This window comes from Elephantulus edwardii, unplaced genomic scaffold, assembly GCF_000299155.1.
Source record: "Elephantulus edwardii isolate Elephantulus edwardi_28Jun2011 unplaced genomic scaffold, EleEdw1.0 scaffold00005, whole genome shotgun sequence".
Classification (NCBI taxonomy): Eukaryota; Metazoa; Chordata; class Mammalia; order Macroscelidea; family Macroscelididae; genus Elephantulus; species Elephantulus edwardii.
The window spans coordinates 9,103,516-9,125,492 of record NW_006399755.1 but is presented as its reverse complement, the minus strand read 5'-3'; the positions used below and the strand labels follow the sequence as shown (position 1 = coordinate 9,125,492).

At 45.4% G+C, this 21,977-nt stretch overlaps 1 protein-coding gene across 3 annotated transcripts in view; it reads left to right on the top strand.

Annotated features, from left to right (window-relative positions):
- Positions 1-21,977, top strand: part of SLC1A7 (solute carrier family 1 (glutamate transporter), member 7) — a 92,328-nt gene that overhangs the window by 54,138 nt on the left and 16,213 nt on the right. For 2 of the 3 annotated variants that reach the window (XM_006879691.1, XM_006879693.1), the window contains exons 3-6: positions 6,367-6,582; positions 18,331-18,373; positions 20,114-20,336; positions 21,678-21,777. In XM_006879691.1, coding sequence (XP_006879753.1) covers positions 6,367-6,582; positions 18,331-18,373; positions 20,114-20,336; positions 21,678-21,777 — 582 coding nt within the window. The remainder of the gene's footprint in view (positions 1-6,366; positions 6,583-18,330; positions 18,374-20,113; positions 20,337-21,677; positions 21,778-21,977) is intronic. The other variant, XM_006879692.1, reaches the window with a different exon arrangement.

The following is a 21,977-nucleotide window of genomic DNA, read 5'->3' as shown; positions in this document are numbered from 1 at the left end:
CCTTCCTTCCTTCCTTCCTTCCTTCCTTCCTTTCTCTTAAATAAAATTTTTATTTTGTGCTGGTTTGCTTACAAAGTTTGTATACCTTGTTTTTCACACCGGATCTTTCCCATTTCCTTTACCCACTACTCCCTCTACCGGTCAAATTATGTGACCCTATGATCCCCTGCCTAGTCTCACCTCTCTGTTCCTACCCTCCCCCCTCCTTGGATCCTCATACACTTTTTACTAGTTATCTACAGTATTTGTCCTTATGGGACTGAGTTAGTTCACTTAGTATGATGCTCTCAAGTACGTCCCAAGTTATGTAGGTTATTTTTAAAATTTTATTTTAATAATTTTAATGAACATTTACAGAGATTTTGGATTTCCATTCATTCATTGTTGCACTTTTCTTCCTGTCCAGCCCTCCCCTCTCCCGCTCCCCCCCACCGCAGTTTGCTCCTCTCTTTGAAAAAGTAAAAGAAAAATTCTTTCTTTGGTATACAATCCCCGCCCTTCGGCAAAGAGTGAAGCTCCCAGCTGCCCCCACCCTTTCCCTACCCTTGCAAGTACAACAATTACCAGATTGAAGCAGGATCTCAGGGCTGCTCCCCACTGCCTCTCTGGGATAATGTCTTTAATCACCTCAATCTCTTGATCCATATTTCCTAGGACTCTGAGTGGTGGCCAGATGGAAGGAGTGCTCTGGGCTCCCTGCAGCTCTTCCTTGGGGCCCATGGGGACCTCCAGGGCTTCCAGTTCACCCAGCCAAGCTGAGAATAGATTCTACCTGTCCTTCCCTGCCCCTCAACGGCGCAAAGTCAGACACATCATTTGAGGCCATCCTCATGCAACCTCAATTTGGAGGCTTCTCTCTAGCATCTCAACAAGTAGCATCTGGATTCCACACCACAAATCGGAGAGCTGTAGTCATGATACTGACTATGAACTCTGAGAGCTGGAATCAATACGAAAAAAACCAAAACAAACCCCAAACTAGGACTGGATCACATTAAAATCATGGTCAGCCCAAATCAGAGTGCCTCTCCCTGTCCCCCCTCCAAGGTGCTTAACTCAATCTGGACCACAGTTTGCACTTAGCAGAGAGGGCACCACCGCACAGCGTTCTGAATCAGAAACCCCGCTCTGATCTTGATTCTATAGATTACTAACTGAGTAGCTTGGCCACATTTTTCCAGTTTTCCTGAGTTTGTTTTCCTACTCTGTAACTCAGAAGTGCACTGTCCAATATGACAGCTGGTAGTTAACCATATGAGGAGCTCTCATGGTGTGTAGTGGGTTACGTATTGGGCTGTTAACTGGAAGGTCAGCTGTGTGAACCCACCAATCACTTTCCCAGGAGAGAGATGAGACCATTTCCTCTCATTAGGATTTATAACTCAGCTCATTTCTGTTGAATCTGAGCTGACTCATAGCTGACCCTGCAGCCAGTTTTCAAAGGCTGTAAATCTCAGGGGAGGAAATTGCTCTTTCTCCCTCAAAGCAGCTGGTGCATTTTGAATCACCTGCCTTTGGGTTTTGGAAATGTGTAGGTTTCCAAGTGGAGGGGAAGGTCTTGGAGAGCCTGGACTTAGTTTGCATAACTACAGAGCACTTGAGTGGCTGATGTAACTGAGAGAAAGCTGTTAATTATTTTTAATTTAAAATCCAAGTATTGAAAAATTATTATATTGAATATATGTTGAAATGATAATGCATTAGATATACTTGACTAAATACAAATATATGAGTAACATACACTTTAATTTTATCCGTTTCTTTTTACTGTTTGAATGTGGCTGCTAGAAAATTTAGCATTTGAAATGTGGCTCCTGTTCTAGAATTCTGTTTGACAGAGCTGACGGGGGAGGTGGTGTAAGGATCAAGTGATGTGGACTCTCAGGTGCTTGGGGAGCTGTGAAGTCCAAATAAATGATGGTTCCCACAGCTTTCTGGTCCCCAGGGACTGTCTTCTGTCACACAAGGAAGACATGTTCATCCTAGAAATGATAGGGAGCATGAAGAAATACTAAAAAGAAACAAAAAATTACCCATAACCCCACCACAGAAAGGACAACTCCTTAACTCTCTAGAGATTTCTTTTAGGCCCATGTCCATGTGACTTAATGTTCTCCCACCACTATATGCTTTGTCCTAGCTTGTCAGTTATCAGAAAGGTTACTTTAACTGCTTGGCCCTAAAGGATGGGGTTACAAGGAGCCTCAGCACCCAAGGTGTTCCGTGATGGAGCCTCAGACCTCTTTTCTCGTACACATGAACTCCGGGAATAGGGCTGTGAGGATGGAATCCATGCCTTTTCCCTTCTTCTCTTTAGCCCCTATTCTTGGCCTCTGGGATGGACAGGTGGCACTGCCTGGATGAGATGCCTGCTTGGTCAGCTATTGCCTGCATTCTATCCCTGCCTGACTCCACATTTCTGCTGCTCACCAACTGGAAACCCCTTCCTATTTTGGGGGCACAGAGAGGGGGAGGGGGCTCCAGAGCAGAATTGCTTGGGACCCAGGTGGTGAAATTCTTTGCATTTTATCTCTGACAGATCGATGGTAGGGCTGAGCCCTGTCGTGTTAAGACCTGTGCTTCCTCTCTTCTCACATGAGTCAACACTACCCAGTATTGGAAGTCTTCCTCAGGGGCCTTCTTCTGAGGCACCCTTAAGTCTGATGTTCACCTGCATCCATCTCCCTCTCAACCCTTCAAACACTCTGTGCATGCTAGCCCACAAGTCAGAAGAGATTTCTTTTCTGCAAGATTCCCGGACTCCCTGAAGAGTTACAAATTATCTTGTTGTTTTGTGCCACCAAGTTGCTTGCGACTTATAGTGACACTATGTACAACTTGGAACCCTGCTCTATCTTGAGCCAACCTCATTGTTTCTGACACACCTACCCCCATTACCCCAGTCACTGAATCAATCCATCTCATCACGGGTCTTCCTCTCCTGCACTGTCCCTCCACCATTCCAAGTATGAGCAATCTGGTTTCACCCTCTCTAGGATGAACCTGTTTGTTCTCCTAGCAGTCCATGGTATATTCAAGGCTCTTCTCCAGCATCACAGTTCAAAGGTATCAATTCTCTTTCTATCATCCCTAGTCATTGTCCAGCTCTCTGATGCATAGCAAGTAATTGCAAACACCATGGCCTGGATCAGGCATGCCTTAGTCTCCAGACTGACATCGTTGCTCTTCAGTACTCTGGAGAGGTCTCTGACAGCAGACTTTCCCAGTGCAATTTGTCTTTTGATTTCCTGGATGCTGGTACCACTAGTGTTAATTGTGGAACCAAGCTAACTAAAGCTGTTAACAATCTCAATCTCTTCACCATCTATCATGATGTTGCCAACTGGCCCAATGGTGAGAATCTTTGTTTTTTTAAAGTTTGCTTTTTTTCATCCAGTTGATAACATCTTTCCCATGGTACTATCTTTCTTCATCTTCTTTTTTTTAATACAATCTTTTTAATTGTGATTTTAATGAAAGTTTACAGAAAAGCTAGGTTTTCACCCATTCATTGTTGCACATTTTCCTCCCTCACCTCCAGTTCACTTGAAAAAAATTCATGAATTATTGCATAATTTCCCCCCTAGCCTCCTACCTCTACCCCAATCCTCTTTGTTATGTACCTTTCATTCTGGACTATTGTCATACAAATAATGTCTAATCACATATTCATTTTAAAAAGTTCTTTCCTTCATCTGTTGAAAAACAAGGGACTGATAAAATATTACACAGCAGGGGTGACTCTGGAGGACATCATGCTGAGTGAAGTATCTCAGTCACAAAAGGACAAATACTGCATAACACCACTCTTATAAAACAGGACTGACATGGGGGTTGGGGGAAACTAAGAAAAGAGGGAATAAATAATGATCCCTGCATCAGTTCTATCCTTCTAATGGCTATGTGGAACTTCATTGCATAACATGTTGTAGTCACTTTTAATCTGAGCCAAATCCATGATCTCTTAGGTTGTTAGGGTTTTGCTTTCACACACCCTGCATCTGTGACACTCCTGGTAAATCTGGTTCCACCCTTGCGCATATGAAGAATTCTTAGTCGTCCCTTCTCAGACAGCCAGCAAGTTCTGCTCGATGAGTTGGGCTGAACATCTCCAGGATGCTATCCCTCCTATGTTCGCCCTTGGCGACTCCCCAGTCCCTGCACCTGGCCCTTAAAGCCATTCTCTTTTGAGCTCAATCTATCTTCTCTGTCCCGTATGCTGCTGCTCCTCAAGTATGATGTAACCGTCTATATCAGACAGGCCCCTATTCCCACACTTGCCAGTCTCCCGACCTCTCCAGTTGCTTCTGCCATCCTCCTGTTTAACATGCTTCTTTCGATTTGCCTTTGATTCACAGTGACCTATGAGCAACAGAGCTCACCTTGCCCTATCCTGCACCATTCTCAACAATCTCTGATTTGCTCATTTTTCAGCCTTCCAATCAACCAACTAATTGAATTAACCTCGGATTCTTCCTCCTCCAGGAAGATCTTCCTGACTCTCCAAGTTAAAGTGACCCCTCCTGATGGGCCTTACCTTGCCCAGTGTTTCCCTGGTGCCTAAAGTATCCATTATTTGTCTCTCTGCCCTCAACCCCACTCCTTTCCCCTAAATACCCAGCCACGAAGGCTGAGGTCAGGGGCAATTCCTTATTTTTACTGTGGGCACAAGTCATGACAAAAGTAGTTCTGTTCTAAAGGTTTGAACAAAAACATGGATGAAAGAGAGAAGGACTGGAGTTGGGTCTGGGTTCTGGTCCAGATAGTTCCTAGTGTTTTGTGTAATCTCAGACAGGTGCCCCAAGCCAAGGCCCTGCTTCCCTTGGACTAAGATGGTAGGACTCAACTATGGGGACTCTGGTGCGGTCAGAAATCTGCTTGGCCTGGTCTGGGATGATCTCTCTCCTGGATGATGATTACTGGATACCCCCACCCCCTGTCTATGCAATCCCATTATGAGCCCTTCAGGATTTATGTCTGAGACCCACCCTAAGCCCATCACTAACATATGGCATCCTGGCAGAGGAGGGGTGAGCAGAGATTGTAAACTAGACTTCTTCCTGTATTCACTCCTTTGGCCAGCAATATGATTGAGCGTGCTCTGCGTCAGCTATGTGGACCAGCATTCATTCAGAACCAGGGCCAGTCCTGGGAACCCATTAGCAAACAGCTGGCAACTCAGCAAAGTGGGATAAGGAGCAGAGGGAAGCCTGGTGGCTGTGGGAGCCCAGTGAAAAGGCCTAGAGAAGGGGCCTTCACTGAGCCTGGGCATCAGGGAAGACTTCCTGGAGGAGGGGACCTTAAGCTGTGCCTTAATGGAAGCTTATACTTCAGCGGCATGCAGCAGAGAAGAGAGAGAGCTGGAGGAGCAGCAGCACTCCGCTCTGATGCAGGAGGCAGCCTTTCTGTACCTAACTATAAAAGGAGTGTGCAGGGAGGGATTATCCACTCTTGTTTACATGATTAAAACCAGACAAATACTTCCTTTATCTGAGAGAATGAAAGGGCTTTGGGGAAAATCCTTTTGGCAGCAAAGCAAAGCACAAGCATTTCCTTAATTAATCTTTCACCCCCACCCCACCCTCCCAGCCACAGAGGAGTGACCCTGGGACTGGGAGGAGAGGGAGAAGGTAGGGGAGCCTAGGCCAGCCCGGCCACTTGTGTGAGTTGCTGAGCAGAAAAAGATTCACAAGCCTCTCAACACAAGTTCCTATGAAGGGGATGTGGGCACAAGCACGAACACAAGGCGGCCATGGGGCGGCATCTCTCAGGAATCTAACCGTGATCCTACTTTTATAGATGGGGATTCTGACTCTAAGACAGAGGAATGACTTGCTTGTTCAAGGTCACATAATCAGAGCAAGGTCCCAGGCCAGAGACCAGACTGCAGTGGATGTCTGTGGCAGCCCACACTGAGCATGGGGCACCCACAGCAAAGTCAGGCCTAACCCACCTCTCATATGACATCAATCTAGAAAACAGACAGTGACAACCAGGGCCATGACAGAGGAGGTGGAAGGTGGGGAGGGTGCTGTGGGGGACCAGGAAAGTGTTCTTAGTTAGGGAGAGAAGAACCCAGTCACTGAGGAGGTGACTGAGCTAGACAAGTGGAGAAAGGGCACTGAGAGAGCAGCAAAGGCTTAGAGTTGTGGAACTCCTGCTCTGTGATGCTGTGGGTGAGGACAGCCAAGCAGAAAGAGACGGAGGATCTCCAAGGACAGGATTGTTGGGAGAGGGGTCCCCAAGCTCTGTATACCCTGTGGTACTAGGAGCGTGTTGGTCATAGCCAAGAGGAAGCGTAAGAGAAAATGCGCCAGCCCCAGGCCTCCCCATACCTGCAAGCCTGACCTGCACCCACTCTTCCAGCCTGATGTCCGGCCTTGCCTCCCTGGATCCCAAGACCTCCAGCCGCCTGGGAGTTCTTACCGTGGCCTACTACCTGTGGACCACCTTCATGGCCGTCATCGTGGGCATTGTCATGGTCACTGTCATCCACCCGGGTGGAGCAGCCCAGAAAGAGACAACAGAGCAGAATGGGAAGCCCATCATGAGCTCGGCTGACGCCCTGCTGGACCTCATCCGGTAATGCTCGCCACACACACTCCCAGGCTCCCAGAGGCCCTAGTGTGGCTTCCTGAGGAAAGGAAGGGATGGGGGTGGGGGGAAGGCGGTGGCCAGGGACTGCTCCTGAGCATATGTGGGAGTAAGGGTGACCACCACAGACCACTCAGAGGCCATGCTTGCCCTGGTGTATTAATGTCAGTTACAGTTGTCTACTGAGACCCGCTCTGAGCACTCATCACCCACCCACTCCACACCCCCCCCATACAGTCTGCCTTCCAGAGGGGGCAGAGTCACCCGCCACTGGGTGCCTGCCCAGCACAATGCCCGGTACAGAGCAGGCCGCAGCGAGCGTCTGCTGACACCCTGATCTGACCTCACCCAGCCCACACTAGCATTTGTGGTGAAAGACAGCAGTTACTGCATCCCACCCCCTGCTTTTCTTACTGGTTCTTTTTCACAGGTAAGGATCTTGAGGGGTTCCGTTTGCTAGTAATCCAAAAGTCAGAGGTTGGAATACACCCAGCAGAGCTGCAGAAGAAGGGCCTGGTGAACTGCTTTTTTAAAAAAAGTGATATATGAAGAAAATAATCACAACTGGCAAATAGCTGTGAATAATAAATATTACCAGTTCACTCAGATTAACATGGAAACTTATTTGTGAAAGTATATTGAAACAATGATTAAATGTGGTTTGTTGTTGTTGTTGTTGATTGTCGTCGAGTCGAGCACAACTCATAGTAACTCCATGAACAAAAGGCTTGAAGCCCTTCCACAACCATCGCCATTTATCAAAGTTCCGAGTTTCCAGAGGCATGCCGTTTAGGAAGTAGATGCCACTCCTGCTTCCAAGAAATGTGAGTTTTAAAAAACCAACCATTAAAAATACACACACACACACACACACACACACACACACACACACACACACCAACAAAAAAACAAGAAACCAACCCAGAATAAAATACATTGGCATCCATTTGATTTGGACTTACAGTGGCCAGGAAAACTCTGGGGAGCAGTTCTGGTCTATATCACGTGGTGTTCCCAGAGACGTAAAGGAAGGTGACAGACTTTTCTGTTGCTTCGTTTTTCTTTTTTGACACATAAAAGAGTCGGATTAAAAGAAGTGAAGTGACTTTTGTAGGGTCTCCCAGCAAGTACATCATGGAGGCAGGAATCACCCCAGCCCTGGGTGACCCCTGGGGTGCTGATGCCCTGCCGTAGCCTTGCCTCTCCACACAGCCTTTTCTCACAGGGAGCCTGATCAAAGGCCTCACCCCCACCCAAACCAGCCCACTGCTGCTGAGTCCATTGCAGCTCATGTCAAGCCCCCTTTGGTTTCAAAGGCTGTACAGCTTTACAGGAGGAGACTGCCCGTCCTCCTCCCAGGGCGTGCTTGGTGGGCTCAAGCTGTCAGCCTTTCAGTTAGCAGGCCAACACACAGTCGGCCATGCCACCACGACACTGTAAACTTCACTGCCTTTCACCTAAATCCACTGTGACCCACGAGTGCTTTCTCATCCCCTGCCTGTGACCCCTCCACCCTTCCCCTTCCCTGCTAACTGTTCTTCCACACTGACTGTCTTGTCCCAGTGGTCACAGCCTGTCAGCCTGGGTGGTCCTTCCCAGGGCCGCATGCTCCTCCCCACGCTCATAGACCAGTGTTCACACTTCCAAGGGCCTCCCAGTCTCTGTCACTCATCTGTATCTTGCTTCACTTTCCTTAGAGCCTTTACTGTTATTAGTTGCTGTCAAGTTGATCCCAAGTCACAGCATCCTCACGTGTGCAGAGTAGAACTACCCCATGGGATTCTCAAGGCTGTGGCCTTTCACAGGCAGATCACCAGGCCTTTCTCACCAGGCACTTTGACGTGGCTTCAAACTGCCAACTTTCAGCTAGTAGTTGTGACAGATGGTGCCTTATCCCCTGCACCACCCAGGGATGCCCTCATTATCCTATTCTCCACCATCATCATGTCTGTGTGCATCTTTATTTCTTCTTCTGTCTTCCTTACTGGAATGAAATCTGCTTTCTGAGGACCAGGTTTTTAAAAAACAAAACCAAAACAACCTCATGCTTCCTACTGTGACCCCAGAGCCTGGCACTGAGCATGTGCCCAGTTGATGTTTGCTGAATGCACACGTGGTGAGTGGGGTCTGCAGCCTTGGAGGCTGAAGCCCCAAGAGGAGTTGGAAGAGCACACAATGAAGGTACAGGTGGTGGCAGAGAGGCCCCAGGTGAGCCGGGGTCCATGGCCAGGGAGCTGAGTGGCAGCAGCCACTGTCAGAGCAGATGTCCTGGAAGCCAAGAGACATTTTGAGAAGCTCCTTTCCAAGATCCATTATTTCTAAGATTTGGTGACTATGATTCATCATTTCTTGCATTTTGTGATTGAAAACAGCTTCTGCTGGAGGTGGAATGAGTTGCTGGTGCTCAGAGGCTACAGGCTCTGGATCAGACACCCGATCACATTTGTCAGAGTCAAATGTTCCAGGAGCATTTCCTGCCCTCACTTGCTTATCACGTGGTGTAAAGTGAGCCTTTGGTCTGAGACGTTTCCTTGGTTGCTCTCAACCCTGAGGCAAGTTGCTTTGCAAAGCTGATGGCTGGATCCTGCTGTCAGTATTTCTTTGTCAGCGATTAGGGGTGTAAGGAGTGAGTCCATGCATCCTGGAGCAGGAAACCAGACCTCTGAGGTCTCGGCTCAGTGTGACTCTGGGCAGGAGGGTTCCCCTCTCTGGGCCTGGTCCCTTCGTAGTTTTCAAGAGTTCTTCTCGTTCTAGCGGCCCAAGGCATTGAGACATGAGCAGGAGCTTCGGGAGGTGGATTCTGAGGGATAAGGTCGGGAAGACCCAGTGGAGCCCAACCTTAAAGGCTTTAAATGCCAGAATGTTTTAGAAATGGGGAGTTTGGGGAGGTTGGATTAGGGCAACTTGGAGTTTATGGGATGATACCCTGAGACAGGGTATAGTCACGTCTGTTCCCCACCTTCGTTAGGCACCTGCCCTGGGGGAAGACAGTGAACTGGGAATCGGAGGGGCAAATTCTGCAAGGCTCTTTGTCCGTCACCTTAGGGCAGATGGTCCCTTGGGTTGGATGGTGACTCTGTGAGGCTCTCTCTAGCTCTGAGGTTCTGAAAAGCTGTGCTGAACAGGGACACTGGCAGTGAGGCAATAGGGACCTTGTCACCCTTGCTCTGTCCATGACCAAGGGCTGATGCCTGAGAGAGAACACGTATGACCAGGATGTTGTTGTTGATTGCCTTTGAGTCAAGCACAACTCATAGTGACCCTGTGAACCAAAGGCCTGAAGCCCCTCTACAACTATCAACGTTTACCAAAGTTCATAGAGTTTCCGGAGGCAAGTTGTTTAGGAAGTGGGTGCCACTCCAGAGAACTGAGAACTGGAGTTGATGTAAGCAGAAAGGTGTAAGGGCTGATCCAACAGCAGGATAAGGCCTTCTTGACATTGTGCATCTCAAAGAGGAACAGAACAGGCTATGTCCCTAGAAGACCTGTCAAGGCAGAAATCCATTTCCCAGAACTCCACACATGGAGGCTAGAGACTTGCCGTTCTCTCACAATGCAGCCCCATGGAAAAAACCCAAAAGAAACACCATTCAGAGCTGGCCTTGTCTCCCCCCTCCCCAATCTCATTAAAACACCAGAGAGACTGAGTAATGACTTGGCTCTGTTTGTAGTTCCCAGTTAATGTCTCAGGCATTGGATGAGGCTCCCAGGAGCTGTGTTTAAAAAAGGACTCATTCCCACCTTTGAGGCCTGGGCTGGGAACAAGGGATTAGGGACAAATTCCCACTGTTGAGATGGGCAGAGAGAGTGTGGACTTGATAGACAGGGCCATTCGTTTCTCCCAGACACATTGGGAGAAACATTCATTTCTCCCTATCGCTGCTACCAAGAGAAGGAGTCCTGGTGGTGCGGTGGTCAGACACTCAGCTGCTATCCAAAAGGGCAGCAGTTTGAACTCCCTAAACCAGCCACTTCACGGAAGAAAGATGTAGCAGTCTGTTTCTGTGAAAGTTTATACTTTTAACCCCATGGGGTAATTCTACTCTGTCCTCCAGAGTTGCGATAAGTCAGACTTGACTTGCCAGTAGTGGGTTTGGTTTTAGGGTTTGGGGGCCATCAAACAGGGGTAAACAGAAGACTTCTCATGGTTGTTCAATGCCAAAAGAAAATGTGCCTTTTCTCAGTAAATTATATATTAAAAAAAAATACGATTCTTAATTAACATTTCAAGGAAGTGTGCTGACTAGCCCACATGTGTGTGTGAGCTGGGGCTCACATTTGGCTGTTACAAACCCAGCTGAAATGAATGGATCTTAACTGGTGGTGACCTCATGCATTGCCAAAGGAGAACTGTGCTCCAGAGGATATTCTCTTAAGCTTTTTCATTGTGATTGGATTGAAAGTTTCCAGAGCAAATTGATTTTCCATTCAACAGTTCACACATACACATACTGATTCATAGCAATGACCACCATCCATTGTTTTCAGTGGCTGAGTTTTTACAAGTAGATCGCCAGGCTTTCTTCTAAGGTGCTTAAGTGTGGACCCAAACCTCCAGCCTTTCAGTTAGTAGTTAAACATGTTAAAAGATCAGCATCACTCTTCTATTAATTAAGAGAAATCTGAAATAGCAGAGGCTTCAGTAAAATACAGATTTATGTTAGCTCCAAATAAGCCTCCCAAGGTGGACAGCTTATAATTATAATGCTCCCTCCACCTTGTGCTTTTCGGTGCTTGAATCATCAGTGTTGTCTCATGGTCCAAGGAGGTTGCTCAAGCACTAGCCAGTACATCCACCTTCCAGGTAGGAAAAAAGTTGAAGAATAAAACGATGCTGGATGAATGGATAGATTTTTTAAAAAAAAATATTTTCTTGGAAATGTCACTCAATTATTACCACTCACTGTCAGTGGGAAAGGGAGCTGGGAAATGAGGTTTGATAGCTGGCTCAGTTGACCAACTGAGACAACATCGTAAGATTTTAGTTAGAAAGGAAGGAGGATCTATAGATGACTCCAATAGGAAGTTAGCTCGCCTGCACAATTATAAACTTACTCCAGAAATCTATAATTTATTTCTATTTTTAGCTAACTATAGACACAACTATATGTTTGCATCCATGTTTGTTTGCCTGTGTATAATATATATTCATCTTGCATCCTGCTACCTTTATACAGGAGAGAGCTCAGTAAATAACTTGCTATGTTTGGGTCCTTGATTCCAGGCTGTTACTTTCCGACCCAACCTATCCTAATAGAACAGAGAGATGATCCGTAATATCATACAGAGATAAATCGTGTCGGATGTGGAAAAAGCTGTGTGAAATATCCTGCCACATGCTAGTGTCCTCATGTGAAGAAATCCCCACTGTCTGTTTTCTTTTTTCTAAATAAAAACAATCTAATAAAAAACATGGTGAGGTTTAAAAAAAAAATAGGAAAGAGGATAGAATTGGGTACAAACTGGAAGATTAGGTAGAAAGTTAGCCATACCTGTCACAACACACATTTTAAACTATTCTATGTGCAAAGGAAACTGCAAAGAAAGGTTTGTTTTTGTTGTTGTTGTTAGGTGCCATCGAGTCAAATATGACCTATAGTGACCATATGAACAACAGATCTGAAGCCTCTTCTATCCTGCGCCATCCTCACACTTTCTGACACAGGAGAGCCCATTGCAACAGTCACTGTGTTAATCCACTTGGTTGAGGATCTTTCTCTCCTTTGCTGACCCTCTGCCTTTCTTTTTTTTTTTTTTTTTTTTGACCCTCTGCCTTTCTGAGCATCGTGCCCCACTCCAAGGACTAGCCCCTCCTAGCAACATGGCCAAAGTATATGAGGTGAAGCTTTATCATCTTTTCCTCCAAAAAACATTCCGGCTGCACTTCCTCCAAGACATTTGTTTGATCTTTTGACAATTCCTGGGATGAGTATTACTCTTCTCCAATACCACAGCTCAAAAGCATCAATTCTCCTTCTGTCATCCTTTCTCATTGTCTAGCTCTCAGATGCATAGCAAGTGATCAGAAAGACCATGGCCTGAATCAGACACACCTTAGTCTTCAAACTGACATCATTACTCCTCAGTAATTTGAAGAGGACCCTGACTGCAGACTTTCCCAGTGTAACATATCTCCTAATTTCCTGAGTGCTGGTACCAAAGGTGTTGATTGTGGATCCAAGTAAGATGAAGTTGTTGACAGTTTCAATGATAGATGGAGAAAAGAGGAAAGAAATGTATATATAAGATTTAAGTTCCATTTGATTTCTTATAATTTTTCAAATCTTCTTAATTTCCTGTCAGTCAAAAGTAGACTTTCCTCTTAAGTTTCACCAGAAAGCAGCCTTGTAAGTCACTTGCATTTTCTAAGGCTTATATCTAGGGAAGACTGAAAAATATAGCAGAACAGAATGAGCATCCTCCATTCCAGCTGTGGATGTCCAGGGCTAGTGAGTGAACAAACGGTGGTACCTGAGTATCTGCATGACCAGTATGTGCCCTGCACACAGCAGGCACCAACTTTGGCTTCTGGGCTTTGTGTCTGTCCTGGCAGGAAGCTGCTCCTTTAATAAAAATGCACTATAACTTATTGAAGGAAGGGCTTCAAATGAGTTCTCTGAGGTCCCTCTCTTGACTAGGTGGGAAATGGTGGTTGGATCGCTCTGCACCCATGGCCGTTCTTTCCCAATTTTTTGGCTTGTTAGTTCATTCTAGGCCTTCTTCCTCTTCCTGCTGTGTTTACACTAGCCTTCATTTTGTTGTTGGTATCATTAGCTGCTCTTGAATTGGCTCCTGACTCATGGTGATGTCATGCTTACAGTAGAACAGTCCAGTTGTTGTCCAGAGTAACTGGTTATAAATCAGACCATTATGATCCACAGAGCTTTCATTGGGTGATTTTTTGGAAGTAGATTTCTAGGCCTTTCTTCCTGCTCTTAGTTGTTGGAAATTCCACTGGAACATATTCAGTGTTGTTGTTTTCATTGTTGTTATGTGTCATTTAGTCGACTACAACTCATACTGACCCTATGCACAATAGTTCTGAACCCTTCCTAATCTTGAGCCAGTCTCACTGTCTCTGACATACCTATCCTCATTACTCCAGTTACTATGTTAATTCATCTTATTTGGGCTCTTCCTCTTTTGCGCTGTCCCTCCAACCTTCCAAGCATGATGTTCCTCTCCAAGGATTAGTCTCTCCTGGCAACATGCTCAAAGTGAGACGGAGTTTCAAAATAATTTCCTCCAAGGAGCAGCTTGGTTTCACCCTCTCCAGGACAGACTTGTTTGTTCTCTTGGCAGTCCATGATATGTATAATCTTCTTCTCCAGCAATACAACTCCAAGGCATCAATTGTCATCTTTGGTCACTTTCTAGCTCCTTGATGTATAGCAAGTAATTTGAAAGACTATGGCCTACATCAGGCACACTTTAGTCTCTAGACTGACATCATGAATTTTTAGAACTTTGGAGAGGTCCCTGAGAGCAAATTTTCCTAATGCAATTCATCTTTTGATTTCCTGACTGCTGGTGCCAAGAGGGTTGATTTCGGACTCAGGGAAGCTGAAATTGTTAACAATCTCAATTTCGTCTCCATCTATCATGGTGCTGCCAACCGGCCCAATGGTGAGCATATGTTTTCTTGATGTTGAGCTTCAATCCATGTTGTAGACTACAGTCCTTGATCTTCTGCAGCAAGTGCTTCAGGCCCTCCTCAATTTCAGCAATCAAGGTTGTGTCATCTGCATAATGCATAGCAACATTCAAACCTCCACTGACAGATGAGTGGTGACTGTGCATGAAATGCATTAGCTAGGAAGCAAATCCTGGTCTCTGGCATGGAAGGCAGGAATTTTATCACAGAACCTGCATTTTAGAATCAATGAAACAATTATAATTTCTGCTTCCCAATCATGTCTATTGAATGTAATATTAAGAAATAATGCATACTTATTAATGATTCTATCTAAGCATAAATAAGTCTTGAAGGAGAAGAGATTTGCCAAGAGCAAAAGTGAGTGAGGACAAGTTAACCCAGGAGAGGAGGCTGTGAGGGATGCAGCCTGTTTGAGGATGTGCATGCACACGCACAACTCTCTGCCAGTGACTCGGATCATTTTTTAGGCTAGATTCCTAGTGAGGGATTATAAAGACGAAGATAAAAGCATTTCTTAGACTCTCAATGGGAACTGCTGATTGTTTTGTAAAGCCTTTCTGTAGAAAGGTTGCTGTCAGAAATCCATGAGTGGGCACATTCTGTCACAATTACCCTAGCATTAAGTATCTTTAAAAAGTTATTTTCCCAGTTAAATACACGAAAATGTTCTTAATTTATTAAGAAGTAAATTATTTAATTCTTTTATTAAAATTTTATATAAATTATTTAATCTTAATTTATTGAGATGTAACTGAACTACCTTTTTGGTAAAAATATCCACAACAAAACAAGTACCAGTTCAACGATTTTCACATGTACAGTTCATCGCCAACCGCTCACCCCACTGCAGAAGTCTTCCTCGGCTCCTGATGCCACATTCTTCTTCACAGAGGCCAGTTTCTTGATTGTTTTGCTCAGCATACAGATTGAATAGGTATATAGAGAGACTAACACCCTGATACACATCTTTCTTGACTTTAAACCAAGCAGTGTTTCCTTGCTATGCTCAGAAAACAGCCTCTTGATCTAGATATAGGTGTCACATGAGCACAATTAAGTGTTCTGGGGTTCTCATTCTTCTCAGCAGTAGTCACAATTTGTTATGATCCACACAGTCAAATGAATTACGCAGATAATACAACCTTGCTTGCTGAAAGAGATAAGCATTTGATGCAATTAGTGCAGAAGATCAAAGACTACAAGAACTACATCTCAACATCAAGAAAACAAAAATTATCACCAATGGACTGATGGACGACATCATGATAGATGGAGAAAAGATGGAGACTGTCAATGACTTAATTTTACTTGGCTCCACAGTCAACACCCTTAGTGCCAGCAGTCACAGGATCAGGGGACATAATGCATTGGGAAAGTGTGCAATCAAAGACCTTTCCAAATTAGTGAGGAGCAATAATGTCAGTTTGAAGACTAAGGTGTGCCTGTTTTATCATGGTTTTTCCATTTGTGTGCCATGCATCTGAGAGTTGGACAATGAATCAGGATGACAGAAGAAGAACTGATGCCTGTGAGCTATGGTGTTAAAGTACTGAATTTTTCGTGGACTGTCAAAAGATCAGACATGTCTTGGAGAAAATACAACCAGAGTGCTTGCTGGAGACAAAGATGGTAACACTTTGTCTTGTATGCTTTAGATGTGTTATTCTGTGGAGAGGCCATTCCTTGAAGAGGGACGTCATGTGGGGAAAGATGGAGGGTTAGTGAAAGAGAGGAAGACCCTAACCAGATGGACTGACATAGTGACTGCTGCAATGGGATCAAGTATGTTAGAAATTCTGAGGATGACACAAAATAGGACGGAGTTCAGTCAGATCTGTTGCTCATAGAGTTGTTGTGAGTTTTACTCCACTCAACAGCATCGAATAATAGCAACATCGCACTGTGTCACAATTCTCACTATCTCTGCCCCTATTGTTTATCACTGCTAATATATGTTATCTGTCCCACCAAGCTCTCATCCACTCTTTAGAGTTTCTCTTGTCTTCCAAACTTACACAGGTAATTTGTCCAAGGTAGATATTACTTATCGAGCTAGAGTATTATTTCATTTAAAGTGGTTCATGAGATAGCTTTGATTCAAGATTAAAAAGCTGTTTCCAAACAATAAATTCAGATGCTCCTGCAGCCTTAATGTGTCTAGTTAGTTTGATTTCAAAAAACATTTTTTTTCCAAAAACATTTTGACGTCTGATTCACAATTTCCCTGCTTTTGGTCAAGACTTATTTATTGGGTCTCTGGTCAAAATGATCAATAAAGGTTGTCAGGCATCATCCTTTTCTTCTGATTGCCAAGGAAGGTGGCAGCTAATGGAAGCAATTGGGCCTGCAAGTCATTTCTTTCTCCAATTCCCAAGTTTCCTTCTTCTGTTGCTCCAGGCAAATAGATACCAATTGTTATATCTTAGATGTTTGCTCCCTAAAAGTTGAAGAGTTTCAAAAAGTTGTTTGGTCATTTATATTTCTTATTTTGTGTGATATTCTGTCTGTTTAGGTCTACAATCATTTTTTCTTTAGTTATCCGTTTATTTATGCAGCAAATATTTCTGAGAGCCCAGGACATCCAGACTCTTTCCCAGGTGCCGGAGACACACAGTGAATGATATAGGGGCGCTAACAACTTTTGCAGAAGGAGACAGACTGTGAACATGTAAACAAGAAAATGATTTGTTAAAAAATCTTTATAAATTTAAGATGAAAACACTCTATCATTATTTCCTCAGCTTGTCATTTGCTTTTGAATTTTGTTTGTATTGTAATCTGTCTTAGAAAACGTCTTCATTTTAATTTATTTTTCTATTTGTAAGTTTTCATTTTGGTAATAATTTCTGATTTACAGAAAAGCTGCAGGCATTGAACCAAGAGTTCCCGTACTCTCCACCCAGCTTGCCCGATGCTAGCATCTTACATAACAATAGTATGTTTGTCAAAACTAAGAAATTAAATTAGGATAACATTATTAACTAGATTACGGTCTTTATTTTAAAATCTCCAGTTTTTCCTCCAAGGTCATTTTTTTTCTGTTCAGGATACCGCATTGCAGTTAAGACAATCTTAACATAGTAAAGAGATATTGATTTATTTTTCCTCCCCACTCATTTTGCTCTTAAAAGAGGCCTTTCCTATCTTGAAATCTGACCAAATATTAGCCCATATTTTCTCCTACTTTTGGATGGTTTCATTTGTTCTTAGAGAGTCTTTTTATATCCTGAAATCTAATAAAACATTAGCCCACATTTTCTCCTACCTCTGTTTGGTTTTTTGGGTTGGTTTTTTGTTTGTTTGTTTTTTTAATGTGTACTTTTGTAAGCCATCTGGAATTCATTTTGGTCTGAAGTGAGAAAGACGGATGTAACTTTTATTTTTCCACATAGTTACTCAGTTTTACAGTTTGACGAACTCTTCATTTTCTCATTGGTTTGTGAAACAACTTTAATCAAATGTGAACTACTAGATGCAGTAGGCCCTCATTCTGAGCTGCAAGGTCTGTAACACTGATTTTTCTGCTGATTGCTGTGACATTAACACACTGTTTTGATAGTGACATCCTTATAGTATGCTTTAACATAAGGTTAAACAAGATCCCTTTTACCTTTAGCTTCATAATAACCTTGATAAGAATGATGATGCAGCAGGTCTCGTGTTGAGCTTCACAGATAAGTTATGAACAGCAAGGTTCTTGCTCTCAAGGTTATGTAAATAGATTTTGGGGAAGCAGACATGTCAAGCAGTGGACACAGGACAGCATGGTAGAGTGAAGGTGAAGTTCAAGGAGACTACAGAATCAACTTGGGATACTTGGGGAAGACTGGACAGAGGAAGTGATGACTGACCTCTATCTGGCCTTATTTGAATATAAGCCAGATAGAGAAGTAAGAAGCATGTCCAGGCAAAAAAGAACACTGGGGGCAAAAGCATGGGGTCAGAGTAATACATGACCTATTTAGGGAATTGTAACAATTGGCACTGAAGCTTTAACACCATGTGGTTGGTGGCTGGGGTGCAGAGTGGTGGCACTGCAAAGGGCTCTGGAGTTCTTCAATAACTGACTCTCTTCTCAGGAACATGTTCCCAGCCAACCTGGTGGAAGCTACGTTCAAGCAGGTGAGTGGATGCCTGGGCAATGAAGGAGAAGGAGCAGCTGGTGGATGGGACAGGCAGACTGAACCAGCTTAGGGAGGTCAAGTTTGTCAGTGTAGGGGGGTCAGGTTTGCTTGGAGGCTTCCAGGTTCTCAGCTGTTCTCTTACTCTGTTTCCTAAGGGTGGTGGAACCTAGATTCTTAGAGCCTCATGTAGCCATAGTCCTGTCCTGGGTTCCAGTTTTTCCTGAATAAAAAGATTATAGGGTGGAAGGAAGCCTTTGTGGAGTGCCAGCGCTGTCCTGAAGGAGCTTTGCTATCCTAGTCTGCCGGGTGTTTGCTGCTACCCAGACGGCTGAGCATCTCTGGTGGTTCAAATCCACCTACAACAGACATAAAAATTGTCTCCCCCAGCTATGAGAAGCAACCAACTTGACAGCAGTGAGTCTGAGTTTGCTCTGCCCTGGGTTTCCTGCTGGTATTCATCCCATTTCCTGGATAGGGAAACAGAGACACAAAAAATCAAAATAATTTGCCACTAGTAAATATCTCAGCTAATAGGCTATGCTAGGTATAGTTGACTTCTGAGTCTGTTTTCTCTTTCTTTTAAGAAAATCCTTTTGCAGTGTTGTGAGTAGCCTTGTTGTTGTTGATTGCCTTGGAGTTGAGCATGACTCATAGAGAACCTATGAACAAAAGGCCTGAAGCCCCTCTACAACTATCGACATTTATCAAAGTTCATAGAGTTTCCAGAGGCACGTAATTTAGGAAGTGGATGCCACCCCTGCTTCCAAACTAGTGTGTGAGTAGCCTTACACACTTTATTTTACTAACATGTGTAAATACCATATGCCTGTCTCCTTTGAGTAAACTCCTACTTATCCTGCAAGACCCATGTCAGATGTCCCACTCCTTTGTGAATCTTCTCTGACTTCCTCAGAGTTCATGCCCTCGCACAGGCTTTCAGAGCAGAAATTGTCCACTTCATTTTTGCATCCTAAGTACAACTACCCAGCACAGAGCACTCAGTGTTAACATTGTGGTGATAGAGGTAGCAGCAATGCTTACATTGGCCTTACCATGTGGCAGGCTCTGTTATGTATACTTTACATATATTGTCTCTTTCAATCCAAGGAGGGAGATGGCATGACTATCCCCTCTTTCAGATGAGGGAATTGTAGCACAGAGACTTTAGACTTAAATGGGTCTCTTTCCCTTCCTTAGAGGTTTCCCTTACTGGTAAGCAGTAGTTTCTGGGAGGATAGGAAGTTGCCCTGCTGGAGCTCCCAGGTCTGAGGAATGAGGGAGAGAAACCTGGCAATGTCCTAGGGGCTGAGGAGCCAGCAGAGGAGCGCAGGTGGTCAGCCTCATCACACTAGGGGCTAACCCGTAAGAAGGCAAAGCTTTTTACCACAGGAAGCCCTTGTTTCTACCAGGTGGAAGGCAGAGATGGCTCGTTGTTAGGCAAGCAGCTGAAGATTAGCTGGAAGAGGCTAAATGGGTGAATCCAGGGAGATGTGGGATGGAAGAATGGTTAAAAAGGAACATCGAAGGGTGTAAATATGCATAGAAAGACCAGGAGGGAGGGAGGTTAAGGGGGAGGCTAAGTGGGGTGTGGATGGTGAGAGGAATCTCTAATCCCAGGATTACCATGGGGTTCAAAGAGGGCAGGAGTGGATATGAAGGCTATTGAAGAAATGTTGTTGTTGATATTAATAACACACTTGGCCCTGTCTGCTTTCCTGGCTGGGATGTCATCCATCAGTACCGCACCAAGACCACCCCCGTTGTCAAGTCTCCCAAGGTGACATCAGAGGAGGCCCCTCCTCGCCGGATCCTTGTCTATGGGGTCCAGGAAGAGAACAGCTCTCGTGTGCACAACTTCGCCCTGGACCTGACCCCGCCACCTGAGGTCATTTACAAGTCAGAGCCTGGCACCAGCGAGGGCATGAACGTGCTGGGCATTGTCATCTTCTCTGCCACCATGGGTGTGTGCTGCCCCCACCCCGCCTCAGCAGGGAGGGTCCTGAAGACCCCCTTCTTCCCTGTCTCCCTGTACCCCTAGCTTCCTCCCTCTCTACATCTTTCCCTGCTTCCCTGCACCTATCCTTTCCTCTCTACACCCCTACCTGCCTCTCCACGCCCTTCCCTCCCTCCCCCTTCTGTCTCTGCCTCCAATAGATTGAATAACGTTAGGCTGTGCATTGTGCTGCATGAGTCCTCCTTCCCTGAACTCTTTGGATTGACTGCCCTGAGACCCCCATAGCATTCCTGAGGGATTTCTCGAGCTCTCCTCCAAATGGGAGTGTTCCTTTCATCACCTTCGCTGGGAATCCTCCATCGGGGTACTGGTTTGTCTCCAGTGGGGTCATCCCTTCATCTTCTCTCCTGCTGCTTGTGCTCAGACTTTATCCTCAGGCCTGGAGCTAATTGGGGTGGTGGGAAGTGCAACAAAGAACAGGAAACAACCAAAGTTATTAGACATCACTATTATACTTAAAATCCTTAGGGAGAGAGGAGTCTCCTCGCTGGAGCTCATTGCAAGAGCTCACACACCTGCAATGACAAGTGTTGTAGGTGCTTTGAGGGGAAGCCTAGACTTCCAACGGGAGATGACGGGGGTGCCAGGAACGGCTTCATTCATTCACCCAGCAATTACTGTGGAGCATCTCCCATATGCTAGCTAAGGAGAAACAGAGGAGACAGGGGGGAAACCTGACAGATGAGTTATAAGTGACAAGTGATACAAAAGAACCAACAAGAGATGAGATGAAGACTGTGTGGAGAGTAGAGTAACCAGATGGAGGCAAAAGGCCATAGAGACCGTCTTGTCTGAGGATGTAAGGCAGGTGTGGGGCGGCCTGTGGAGAAGCAGCTTGTACTGCAGATGGGGCTCGGTGTGAGCAAAAGCTCCAGACAGTGAGGAGCTGATGGGTTCTGCAAAGTCTAAGGGCAGTGATGTTGGAGCATCGTGGGGAGGTGAGAGCAGAGCCAGGCAGAGGTAGGAGATAAGGAACTTGGCTGGTGCCTAAGTAACAGGCAAGTCAGCAGGGCTGTTCAGCAGGGGAGCAGTATTGTTTTAGAAAATGATATATGTTGCCATGTGCAGTGGACGAGAGAAAGAGAAACAAGCCTTCTTGGGAGGTCACTGTGCTGGCCCAGTGGCAGTTGTTGAAGAGGAGGGGAGAGAATAGGAGGAACTGATGCCTCCTGGACCATTGGGAAGTGAGCCAGGGCTGAGAGCGGCTAGAGCATACAGTGGGCTCAGGCCAGGCCTCCCGCATGCAGCCAGGGCATCTGGGTGTGCTCATGTGTCCCTGTCCCCGCAGGCATCATGCTGGGCCGCATGGGTGACAGTGGGGCCCCCCTGGTCAGCTTCTGCCAGTGCCTCAATGAGTCCGTCATGAAGATTGTGGCAGTGGCTGTGTGGTAAGGCTCACTGGGGAGAGCCCTCCTCTACCTGCTGCCCCCATCCCCAAGACCCTGCCCTGATCGGGTGGAGGAACATGGTCCCATCCCCCATCTCCCCAGCAGAATCTGCCACATTGATCTGCTCGTACCCAGGCCTGGTTCCAGCCCTAGTTCTGCCTATTCTGGCCCAGTCAGTCTACAGGCCCAGCCAGGCCTTG